This window comes from Ciconia boyciana, chromosome 3 (genome assembly GCF_034638445.1).
Source record: "Ciconia boyciana chromosome 3, ASM3463844v1, whole genome shotgun sequence".
Classification (NCBI taxonomy): Eukaryota; Metazoa; Chordata; class Aves; order Ciconiiformes; family Ciconiidae; genus Ciconia; species Ciconia boyciana.
Genome location: NC_132936.1, coordinates 2231590 through 2244180, shown reverse-complemented (window position 1 = coordinate 2244180; position 12591 = coordinate 2231590). Strand labels below are relative to the sequence as shown.

The following is a 12591-nucleotide window of genomic DNA, read 5'->3' as shown; positions in this document are numbered from 1 at the left end:
TTGTGAAGTAGAACATGTGCCCAGAGAGAGGTCATAGTTCTTATCCTACATAATTCATAATCTGTAGGCTTGAGTAGATACAATGCAGTATAATCTGTTGGAGGTACTTTACCAGCAAACAGCATGTTCTCTACACCAGACACCTTTTTCTGCTGAGTATTGGAGAGGAGAGGTGGCATTGGCAAGTACAGAGGGTGAGGCATAGCCAGAAACAACACCTGTTGATAGATTAACCACAGGCATTCTAGGCATACAGTATCTCTAGGGATTGCAAAATATAGTCGCAAGAGGCTTGTGATTTATTCTTCGTCATAGTGGACTTATGGCTAAAGGAACAGTTGTCCTACATAGGAGAGTGCACAATACATTGTTCATCTCATCCCTTACAGGCAAGTAAGCCACTCTCTTTCTTTTTTTTTGTTGCAAGTCTCATAATTCTGTTCAGATTTTGAAAGAAGTGATTTTTTTTCTTGTTTTTCACTTCTGACACTCATACAACTTGCCTTCATTCTTATTGCATATTCCAGTCACCTACCAAAGATGTTTAATAACCGTAATCATATGTAATGACAGAGAGATTATGGTTCAATAAGCAAAGCACATTTTTGTTAATACCTACCTTAAAGGCAGTAGCGCAAAACTGAAAATGTTGGACGTTTTCTTTTAGAGGCTTAAAGAATCTAAAATGAGTTTCCTCCTGGGGGTTTAGCTGTAGTATTGGTGGTGCATGGAAGTGCAGGATGTCACTGCTATGAAGTGGTCAGGCTCCAGGTCTCAGTAGACGAGAAGCCATTTATTGAGTAGTCCAAGAGTTAAGAGCTAATATTTATAGGTGGTACCTTCCTCCTCTAGATGTCAGAGCTTTCCAAAGGAAAAGATCCATACTAAGGAATGTAGCTAAGTCACTCTTAGAATAGATGCATTCATTAACGGTTAATTCTGATGCAGACTGTAAATTTAACAATTAATTTCTCTTCAGCTCTTAAAATCTTTTTTCACCTCAGATCTTTTAAAGGTGTCCCATCCTGAGGTGGAACTGTAAAACCCCACTTAGCTATCACTTCAGTCACCTTCAGTTTTCCTCCAGTTTTGTCTGTCACATCAGAACTGGTACCATAAATCATTCAAAGCTGTATGTCACTTTTGGCTTGTACGTTTGCTAATGAACCCTTGCTTTCCTGCTGATGAAGCAGAAGAAGAATGAAGTAGTATATTACTGACTTGATTTCACTCAGAAGTAATCCTGTATGGAATTATATTTTTAAAGGTTTTTGGCACTTTTCAAAGCTGCTTGCGGAATTCCTAAAAGGCTTTGCTGCAGGCTGTCTCAGAGCAGGGAAAACGCAGGCTGTTCACTCAAATATCTCCCTCCAACTTTTTAGAACAATGAATTGGAATATTCTTTTAGAGAAGGGTGATTCAAGTTTCTCTTTCTTTTGAAATGACCTCATTTTGCTTCTGTTCTTCTTCTGCTTTGTGGGGGATGTGTTTTGGCTTTAAACTTTTAATATTTTGCTTGTAGCAAAATGTCAGATTACAACCAATTAGGCTAACTGTTTGGAAATTACTTTCTATTATGTTCCATAAGTCATTAGTGAGGTTTTTGAGTGCTTTTGGTGGCTGTGAGGCAGAAAAATATTCAAGAACAGATCTAGGCATCAAATAATCAAGTTATTGATGCAGCTTAAATTCCACTTCTAATAAGAAAATAATTTTTATTTATGAAGCAAGTCTCCATTTACTCCCCTCAGGCTACTCAAGGTCTTGAGTAATACTGTCCTTGAACAGTCTCAGAAAAAAACACCGTAATACTTCTGAAAAAAATCATAAATAAAACTATGGCCATAAAACTACATGTAGGGGTTTAACAGAGGCAGAACCTTCCAGCAGAGAGGAAGGAAGAGATCCTTAAAACAAGGGAAGTACCGGTTTGGTTTGGTTTGGTTAACGTTAGGTCTTGGCAGAAGGCATGCATTTCTAGAGATGCCCAGGTGGTGTTAATTTTTCATCCAAAGGACTGTCGAGGAGAAGAAGAGTCACCTGCTGAGCTAATCTGTTGGCGAGGAATTCCAAAAGACAGGGTGAACTGGTGTGAAAGTGTGATGGGAAGAAAACGGGGATTGGAGAGGGAAGAAGGTAGCAGATGCTAAGGGGATAGAAATGTCAGCCAGTAGTGGAAGAGCCCTCCCAGTTGGGGAAGAGCAAAAGCAAGGACTTTGTGGGAAGACCGTTCACATGTGATGGAGACCTCCTAGTAGCTGTTTGTAGTGATAGTGATTGCTACTGTGGAGGCAAAAGGCAGCTCCTGAGCCATGGAGGTGGAAGGAGAGAGGAGTTTGCATGAGGCTAATGGGTTATGTGAGACTCAACCTTTGGTCCTGTGATCGTTCATGCTCCCACTCTCTCCGAGCTCCTGCAGAGCAAGCCTGAGTTAGTTTGGTTTGATGGCGGTGGAGAAGAACATGAAATCCTTCAAAAGTCACAATCCAGCCTATGTTTCGGAGGTTTGGCACCTCTCAGAAGTTGAGAAGAGTTTGTGTTTCTCTGAGGGGAGTACTTGAGAGTTCAGCAAGCATGTTGCAGAATGATTTTCTAGCTAGCTGGTTTTATGTAGCCCCCATCCTTCTTCTCCTTTTGCTCTTCTGTTGCTTTTGTTTCTAGTTATGCTTAATTTTGATTATACGCAGTCTTCAGTGCAGTGTGTCCCAGCTTGTGCTGCGGCATCAACTGGTGTCATTGCTTTACAAATTGAATTTCAGCAGCTCTCGAAAGTTTCTTGGGCTGTGATTTGAATAGCTGTAGCCTTGGTAGGGTTCACCTGCTATAGAAGTAGCAAACTGGGCTACTTTTAGCCCCTAGTGTAGTTTACTTTATTAGCAGCCATGTTCCAAGACTCAAGTGGTGATAAACTGATAATAAAACTCAACCTTCTCACTTCCTAAGAATAATCTCAATTATACGTATCAAAATACATCTTTTTTTTCTGTGTGATCTTGAATCTCTTTTCTCTCTTCCCAGAGGTCACACGGTGAAGGCTGTGTGCGAGTCCTTTCACTTGGCCAAGGATGCCGGGTTTAAAGTGGTGGCACACATGATGCCTGATCTACCAAACATGGGGCTTGAAAGGGACATGGACCAGTTTGTTGTGAGTATGGCTTAAAATAACCATGAGTTTCTAGTGTGTTCCAGCTTTGTCATCTAATGCTGCTTCTCTTTCTTAGCTCAGCTATTCGTTATGATCCAGGCCAGAATTGTTTCTTAAGGACAAATAATTGAAAATTCATTTTTGAAGGTGGAGGGTGAGAAAGATTTGTTGAACTACTTCATCCAGAAAATTATATCCTTGCCTCATGAAAGACTGAGTCACTCGGGTCTCTGTGGAGTATAGCTCTTCCGATATTAACTAGGGCTCTTACTTTTTTCCAAGGTGGTTTTCTTTCCTTGGATTTAGAATAGTGCATGATTCAAAGTTAAAAGCTTACTATCTTGAAGGTAATTAATTGCAAAGTAGAGTGTATAGGTGTATTATATAGCATCTCTGTTCTTGGCTCAGTGCTATTCAATGTCTTTATCAATGATGTGGAAGAAAATATAAAATTATTTCTATAGAAACTGAAATGAGAAAAGAGCAAATGGTAAATGTTGTAGGGAATTACCCACTTTATCTGGTAGCGTGGTAGATTTTTTTCATTATTTATTTTTTTTTACGTCAAAATTGGTCATCTTTTTAAAATAATGCAGAAATTGCAGTCATGATACAGGAATCACAGGTATATTTCTGTGCAAGGTCAGACTAGGTGCTTTCTGGCACTAAAAAGCTATCAATGCGACAGAATATATTGATTAGAAATACAGGCAGAAAGCAGTGGTTTATTTTGGTACTCTGCAAACAGGCACGTCTAGAAAGAAGCAATCCAAAACGCAGCCATACAGTACATGGAGGAAATTCTGAAAACTGTGGTAGGTACTTTTTGTAAGGGGTTTTGTACAGAATTCCTTGAGCTCTTCATAAACATCATAGTACTCAGCAAATATTATGTTTGTGTGACAAAGTGAGAGGCTGGGGCAAAGTGATGTGCATAAAACTAGAGGTGAAGGCAGTGACAGAGCTGAAAGTTAACTCAAAATTCCTGCCCCAGACTGTTGCTCCTGAATTATTTTCTTATATTGCTGAAGGAGATAGAGGGTGGACATCACATTAGCTGTGTTTTCATAGAATTACTTGTGATGCAGGGTACAGCAAAACCTGAGTCCTTTACTCAATATCTCATGAAATTGCAGCCGTAGTTCTGGGTTCTTTATGGGCCTGTCATTACTGAAGTAATAGTAGGCTGGAGAGAATTTGTAGTGGAAGAATAGCAATACTGACTAAAAGATTTAAAGAGCTAACCTTGGGTAAGACCCAGCAAAGAGGAGACAGTAATCTAAGGTATTTGCAAGACATAAAACTGAAGAGGGAGGAATTATTTAAGTCAGAATTACAGGCTTCCACAGAAAGTATTTAGTGATTATTATTCTTTGCTGCTTATTCATGATAAATGGCTAAGGCTTTTCCACTGTCGGATCTGGAGTTGCTCCTGTTTCATTGCAGGAGATTTAGGGAATCTGTTTAAAAGATACTAACGTCAAGTGATGCTGAACTGCCTCCAATTTCTGCAGGCCAGTGGGCTCCCTGTCTTGTTAGGGGAAGGATAATGCCATGCTGTATTTTGTCCATTTATTAATGACACTTTTTGCAGAAACAGAAGAGGCTGAAGGCAAAGTTTGCAGAAAGAGGAGACAAGAATGTGGTGAAAAGGCTGGAATTATGAGAAGGGGGGATTAAAAGAAAGCTGGGAAAATAGTTGAGCACAGAAAAGCAAGAGAAGGAGAAAACAGAGCAGAGAAGGTCAACTGGTTAGACTATTTGTGCCAGAGAAGTCTCTTGGCTTTAGGAGCTGGGAAAACCAGTGTTGGTGGTGACCCAGCTCTGGGACACGGCAGGAAGGAATTTGCACGTTGTGATGGGGAAGGATGAGAAAAGTGAGAGTAGATGAGAATGAGGCCCAAAGAGAATTAAGACACTTTTCCATTTAGAAAAGGAAGGGTTAAGTTCAGAATTTTTTGCTGAAGGGCTGGAATTGGCAAAATGGCTGGTTGGAGGGCCAGGTAAGAGAAATGGGGGAAAAAGAAAACCAGGTGATAGTTTAAGAGGGCGAATTCAAGAATACAGAGAGGGTGGTGGGGTGAAGACTAGCTCAAGTGATAGCCCTGTTAATGAGTTCAGAAATTTGAAGCGGGACTCACAGATCAAATTAAGATTTGATGCCGGTGAACATACAGATGAGGAGTTGGAGGATGAGTAATCAGTGTGGAGGATGAAGCCCTCAAGAAGTAATCTGAGTGCTGCAGAGTGAGGAAGAGAAATGGGAGAGGCAGGCTGGCGGGGAAGAGGTGATAGATCACATCAACACGGAGAAGAATTATACCTGTGTTGTTTTAAAGAGAAGGAAGTATGGGAAGGGAGAGAAGAAGGAATCAAAAATGCCCATGTTAGAGGCGCGCACAGGGTCCCCACCACGCTCAGACAGCGCATGAAGAAAGACCTGTGCAAAAGAGTCAGCTGCAGAGTTGATGCCCGGCTAAGTGCTCGCTGGGCGTTTCAGAAAATGGAGCTGCAGGGAATGAGAGTGGAGAGGTTGTGGATCACCGTGGCATGTTTTGAGAAGGAATGGTAAACAGCTATCCTCTTCCTTTTACCTTCTCCTCTGCCTTTCTCATGCTATCTTAAATGCTTTACGATTTATTTTTAAAAGATACTTTGTCTTAAATGGGAGAGAATAAAGGGTAAAAACAACCCTCTGGTTTTGTTTTTTTCCAGAGCCCTGCACTAGTGAACATAATAGAAGTATTCAGCAGACAATAATTCTGTCTTTCCCAGGGATTCAGCTAGATAGTACATTCTCTATTCCCTACCTTAAAATTTTATATCATTGGTTTGAGTTATTAAAACAACTTATTTATATGTTGTGCTGTATAAATGTTAGTCCATGCTGGTAAATATTTAGACACTTCTACTACATAAAAATAATGTGAGAGCAAAGAGAGGAACCGAGTGGAGAGCATCTGTTGTGTTCTTGCAACAGTACTAAGCTGTTCATGAGCAGCAGTAGTGCTCTTTTATGCAGTATTCTCCTAGTTCACAAAAACATATAATCTTCCTATGAGATACCTCTGACTTTTTGGGACAAAGACACCTACGCCTTATCAAGGATCCTTATAGATTTTTGCTTTTGCGGTAGTTCTAAATAAGCTTAGAGAAAGTAACTTTATTTGTTGTGATATTATCCTCCTTTCTAGCCACGTACTTTTCAGACCAGGGAAAGGTAGGACAAAAAGGAGCCAGAATGACTTTAGAAGGAGGTCTAAGCACCTTGCCTTCATTACCAGTTGATATATTAAATACAGGGGCTTCTCCTGGGAAGATAATAACTCGCTGATTGTGCTGACTGCGTACTAAAAATACTGGGTGCTTCTTCAAATTGAACAGGTAATTACAGTTTCAAGAGTAACATTGCTTCTGTCCCTTATGACCTATTGATTTGGAAGTGTATCCTGCTACTTCCATGCAGCAGCTAGGATGCCCATCAGTTACTCTTTTGCAAGCATATCTAGGTTTTCAAAGTTGTGTGTGTGTACAGCAACTGTTTTCCTGGAGAGTTTATTAATAATTATTCAAAACTTTTAATTTATTGGTAGGAGTGAGTATATTAGATAGATCTTTCGTTACACGTATATATTCTTTTTTACAGTAAGTGTCAGGTGACTGCCTTTTTGCCTGCCTTCGTCGTGAAGATCATTACAGTTACTTTTTTTAAGCAGAGTGTATGTACTAGTCCTGTGCCCCAGTTATGTTGTGCTTCTCCACTCCTTCCCCTGTCATGCCTCTCTTCTTCCCTTACTATTGATTCTTTTTATAGCCTCAGAGGATTTCCTTTCAACTTCAGGTCTTTTCACCTCATTCCACACACGGGAAAACGCAGCAGGGAGGGATTATGCTCTGCTTCCTCCCACCACCCATGTCGTTGTGCCGGGAGTGTCAGGTAGTGTACGTGTACACACACACACACACACACACTGCTACTTATTGTTGGCAAATGCAAGCATAGCAGATAAGACCGATTCACAGTGCCTCACGTAGCAGGTGGTCGGAGAAAATAATTAGAATAATAGCTAGAATAAATCAAGGACTCAGCGGGAATAATGGAATTGTTACCAGAGCAGACACCTCATTCTGTGGAACGTGATAAACACTCAGCTTTGCTGTTGTAGCACGAGAGAGATGAGGTGGCTCTAGGGGTAAATGGTTGGGAGGATTCATGAATCACACTTGCCAACAGGGCTACCAAGCAGAATTTAGGATTTAAGCAAAAACTTTAGGAGGCTAAAGAATTCCCAGGATGCTGTTACTGATTCCTCCTTCTGTTTCTGCAAAAACACTGAGTGGCAATAGTATAATCAACAAACTATATCTGCTCTAGTATAAATATTATGAAGCTAGTAACATTTATTAATGGAGAAGGTATTGCTATGTTTGCCTTTATTTTATTTTATTTTTATGGTCTTTGCCTAACCATGATTTACTGTTGCTGTTCCTCTTGGTCCTCTGGGAAGGATGGCTGTAAGCCCATCTCAAACAACTTTAAAGACCCTTCATAGATGAAATAAATCTGGGGAGCAGAAAAAAAGAAAGGAAACAGGGAGGAGAGCCAGAAGATTAGAAGTTTCAAGTGTGGGAAGTGTCAGGGGAAGTATCATAGCAAGTTGCTGGCAGAACCCTCCAGCTCTGAAGGAACGTGGGAGCTGGTGGATGCTGCCCAGAAACATTAGATAGGCCTTTGGTTGCTGAGAAGCTCTTTTTCCTTGAGGAGAGCCCTGAGGAGGTCCTGTGGCTTCACTTTGTCCATCTAAAGTCTCATATAAATAAAATGATGAGGGTAAAAGCATAGGCAGGACCATTCACCGGTCAGTGCTGGAGACTAGTGTCAGGCTGAAGAGGCTTTCGGTTCAATTCAGCAGAGCCATTTTTGTGTCCTTTAAATAAAATGCAATCATCGAATGATTTTAGTCTGGTGAAAATTCCTTTTCTTACAGTCATCTGTCAGGCTGTTTTTTTTCTGAAGGAATTGCAAAACAAGCGTTTCCCAGAAATAGACTGATTTTAGTGAAATGCCTGATGCAGCTATGATCCAAGCGTAAGTTATGCAGAGGGCTGCAGCCTCCTTGGGTGTGTTGAACACAAGAGAGAAAAAATAACGGTCAAGTAATGTAGTGGGTAATACGAGTGTCCTTTCTCTTTGCAATGTATTTGATGTTGTTGTAAAACTTTAAATACTATTGTATCGCCTTTAGCTGTAAATAAGGAGAGTTTTCCTGAGGGCTCTCATTTTTATCAAGGAGGTGAAATTCATAATGAAGCTAATATATTGCACCTCTATGAGGAGCTTTTAATAACTGTAATAAAAGACAGTTAAACTGCTGATCTACATTGATTTTTACTCTTTTGGGAAGACAATTACCTGTGTTTTTAAATATAGCTCTGAAATGTTCAGTGGGGTAAATGATTTTCCTTTCAATTCCTACTAAACATCTCATTGAAACACTATTATTGGCAGGTAGCCAGCATTACCTCTGAAAATTTGTCTTTTTTTTTTTTTTTCCACAGGCACATTTACAGAAAGAGATTAGGCAGTATTTAATGATCAGTCCTTCAGTTACTAGAGCTTCTCTCGGAGTCTTAGTAGATGTTAGACCTAAAAAGCTCTTCACTTTGGAAACAATTAGTTTCATGAACTATGGCCAATGCTGTGGTAATTTTTATGTTAATGAGAATCATGGTAGTAAGGAACAGGCTATTTTTAGAAACTATTTTCACAGATAATTGCGCTCATATTTCGGCGGATAAAATATCTAGATAAAGCCCCAGTGTGTGTCCACTTCTGCAGATGGGCGAATTGTGTGCACAAAGCTTCTCTCTCTCTCTCTCCAGCGTCTGCGTGGAAATAACTTTTATTTGCTCGCTGGGTGTGTTTGCAGCGGCTCTGGGTATGTTTCCTATACAGCAGGTCAGACTTCTCTCTGGATATGTGCAACATAGGAAATAAGTAGAAGTTAAAGCTGCAGCCCTTGGTGTGACAGTGTGCGGAAACAGCATAGCTGAATCAGTTGAATAGTACAGGTAAAACTGGTCCCTTCCGCGTCGTTTGGGGCTCCGTGCATAATGTGGATAGGGTGTCACAGTTTGAACCAGAAAATCCAAAGGGTGGGGGTTTCAGTAGCAGCATGCTCTTTGCTACGTTGCATTGTACTGCATAGAAACAGTACATATTGCTATACTATTAGCATGGATGTGATAAATTGCATGGCTGTGTGGAAAAACTGCATTTATTATGGCTCTTGGATTGCTTCCTTTGTATTCCTCAATTAGTATTTTGTCCGCACACACATTTTCCTCCAGCATGCCAGCCGTAAAAGTTACGATAAAAACAAACGCTACCTTTAAAATAGCTTCCCATTCAGAAAAAGCTTCTGTTAAATATAAAGTTGAGACCCTTTTTCTACCTGAGCTAAAAGGTCATTGCTGCAGTTAACAGTCCCCAGACAACTGTGGGTTGCATAGGCTCATACAGTCGCTCTGTCTATTCAAGTGGTGGTTTTTCACGCCAGCGTTCAGAAGTTGTTTTCTGGGGCTCTTTCACTAAGGCCCCTCGCTGCTCAAGTCAATAATGAGCATATGGCTGGGAACATACAGCCAAATGGAAAGGAGCGCAGGAATAAAGGGATGTGTCTTCGATAGAGTGCAAATTTGCCAGGCATTTAGGCAAACAGCATCGTTCAGTAAAAAATGTATTTTAGCACAAATCATCAGCAGAAACTGAATGCTTGTCATCAGAGTGATAAGCCATGATGTCCAAATTAAATTTTTGAGGACTTAGTTGTTGGGTTTGTGTGGGTTTTTGGGTTTTGGGTTTTTTGGGGTTTTTTTTCTTTAATAAAAAAAGCATACTGGAAAAGCATAATGGTTTTGCTGTGAACATAAATGAGAGAAGCTTTTGCAGGGCTGAGTGGAGTGGGAGAGAGCACATAGTGGTACTGATGCCCCTTACGGAAAGGAGAGGTCTGATGAAGGAGGATTAGATTATCAAAAACATTATAGAGTTGCTGGTCTCAATGTTTTTTAGGGTAGAAGACATGCTGTACGGCGATCTGTGTTGCAAAACTTGTGTACTTAAGACAATGAAAAATGCTATATTTCCTGTACTTAGCCTTAGGGGAAAGCTGACCCTTCCAGAAACATAAAGACCAGAGTTCTGTGCTTGGTAAAAGTGAAGGTGAAACTTCACAGCAAATTGATTGAGGTATTCTCATGGGTTCCTCCAAAACTGCGTAATAAATGGAGACTCACTTGGAGCACCTGCAAGACTAAGCAGATGGGACTGCTCGGTGCAGTGAGCACAATCTGGAGAGATTTGTCTTGGTGTTTGGATAGATACTGTGTTCAGGAGTCAAAACCACGCTCCAAGGTCATGCTGCTGATGCCTAAGGCCTCTTCCAAATGTTAAATGTCTCTTCTTATTATTGAGTTGTATCATAGCAGTGCCGGGGACTGTCACAGACTAGGAACTGTGGTAAGTTCTGTGCAAACTTGGAAAGAGCAACTATCCAGCGGAGTGTTAGATGGGAGGCAACCTGTAGATCCTGCCAGCCCAGGGGTAAAAAGAGACGTGGGAGGGATGGGATGGGAGATGGGAGGCAGGCATGTTCCCTCCTCATCTGGCAGCAGCACTTTCCTATACCATGCAGAGAATTAGGGTGTTTATGACGCTGAGGTGCATCATCTTGGTAAATAACTCGCTGAAGACAGCTTCACATCTGTGGACTAAATGCTCCTGTAAATTAGTTTGTCTCCACCATAACTGTTGCTTTGCACCCTGAGAGTAGTTTGTTCCTGGGTTTAATGTGATAATGTGTTCTTACTGAAGCTGAAGATTGTGAGGATTCACTTGTGATAGACGCTTCTGGAAAAGTTCCCTTTGGCATGTGGATTTGGGGTTTTGAGGCTGTTGGGGAAGGGAGGACGTATAACAGCTTTCTGCACCTTGAGGGGTGAATTACAAGGTCCTTTACACTGGTCACTCTGGATGCTAGCAGCCAGATCCACTCTTCTTATTTGACATTCAAAGTCTACACATGAGGCATTATAGAACATCCTAAAGTAAGCATATAGATGATTCCATTAAGTAACAACCAAAACCATATGTTTTTGTTAACGTGTGCAATTCTAAGAGTTCAGTAAGACACGTCAAGGCCTTCAGTGATGTGGTACTGATGAACTTCTTCAGTGTTTTGAGCCTCTTCCTTTAGGAATTTAAAGACTAGCAAAACGAATATGCAAAATTAATATGAAACAAACTTTTCTGTTTCACCTACCATGCATTACCGTGCTACAGTCTCTGATGTGCTGTTTTTCTATACACTAATATATGCTAGTGTTGAAGAAATTTGCAGGCAGACGGGCTTAAAAATAGATGCTGGTCATTGTCACAGAACTGAGCCTCTTATGGCAGAAATGTTGGAGTTTATGGCACTGTTTTCTTGGCTTAGTAGTTTCCATAATCATATTTATTTACTATGTGGTGAAAATTGACAGCTTAAATGCATCAGGAACTGAAAGGATCTTATTTCGTAGCTGTCTATAGTAAGGAAAGTTATAACAATTAACTGGAAAATGGTCTTTCCCCCCGTGATTGCAGAATGCTTTACGGGTGCTCTCAGGAGAGCTGGAAATTTGGATCATCTGCTTTGGAAACTTTTTGCCCCGTGGTCACGTCTATAGGAGATTTTGTCATGAGTACAGACATTAAGCAGAAGTGACTTGATTTATTTCTGCTTTAAGTCCACCATGGAATCAATTTTATAGATTCACGACAGCATATATAGAGTAACATAGGCATTTCAGAGGAGCCTAATTAAAAATGTTGCCGTGTTATACTGTGTTTGCATCAGCCATCACTGATTCAGCAAGAGGATTTACGAGTCGCACTGTAAACTCGCTCCCCCAAAGAACATTTGAATAGACAGAAAGCGTTGCTCTTTGAGGACAGATAACACCTGATGGACCTCAGAAACAGTGGTGTATTTGGCACAAGTAATTTCAACATAGTGTCTCTATATAAACCCAAGGCAACTTTGGAAATTCCCCAGGTTATATTAGAAAAATGTTTCAACTGTATTTTAATTCTATGTATTTTAACTAAGTGTCAGGTAAAGCTACCTTGAAGAATGGGTGTGCACGCAGTCGGCAGAACAACAAGCTCCAGCTTGCCGCAGGTGAAATGCTAGAGAGTTTGCTTCCCTTTCGTAGAGGGCTCATCTGCCTCATCATCACTGAACGGTCCGCATTTTATTCATGTTCACGTGTGCTCTGCTGGTTTTGCACACAGCGTGTATACGATTGCACTGTGTAACATATATACACTCATAACGTGCATCACAGTAAATATTATTTTTCACCATTCTCTCACTGAGTGGTAAACTTGATCTAAACCCGTC

The 12591-nt window shown here is 40.7% G+C and overlaps 1 protein-coding gene across 1 annotated transcript in view; it reads left to right on the top strand.

The window, feature by feature from the left end:
- The window catches only part of ELP3 (elongator acetyltransferase complex subunit 3), a 93171-nt gene that overhangs the window by 33146 nt on the left and 47434 nt on the right, over nt 1–12591 (top strand). The window contains exon 9 of the mRNA XM_072858219.1: nt 3019–3145. Within this exon, the coding sequence (XP_072714320.1) occupies nt 3019–3145 (127 nt within the window). The remainder of the gene's footprint in view (nt 1–3018; nt 3146–12591) is intronic.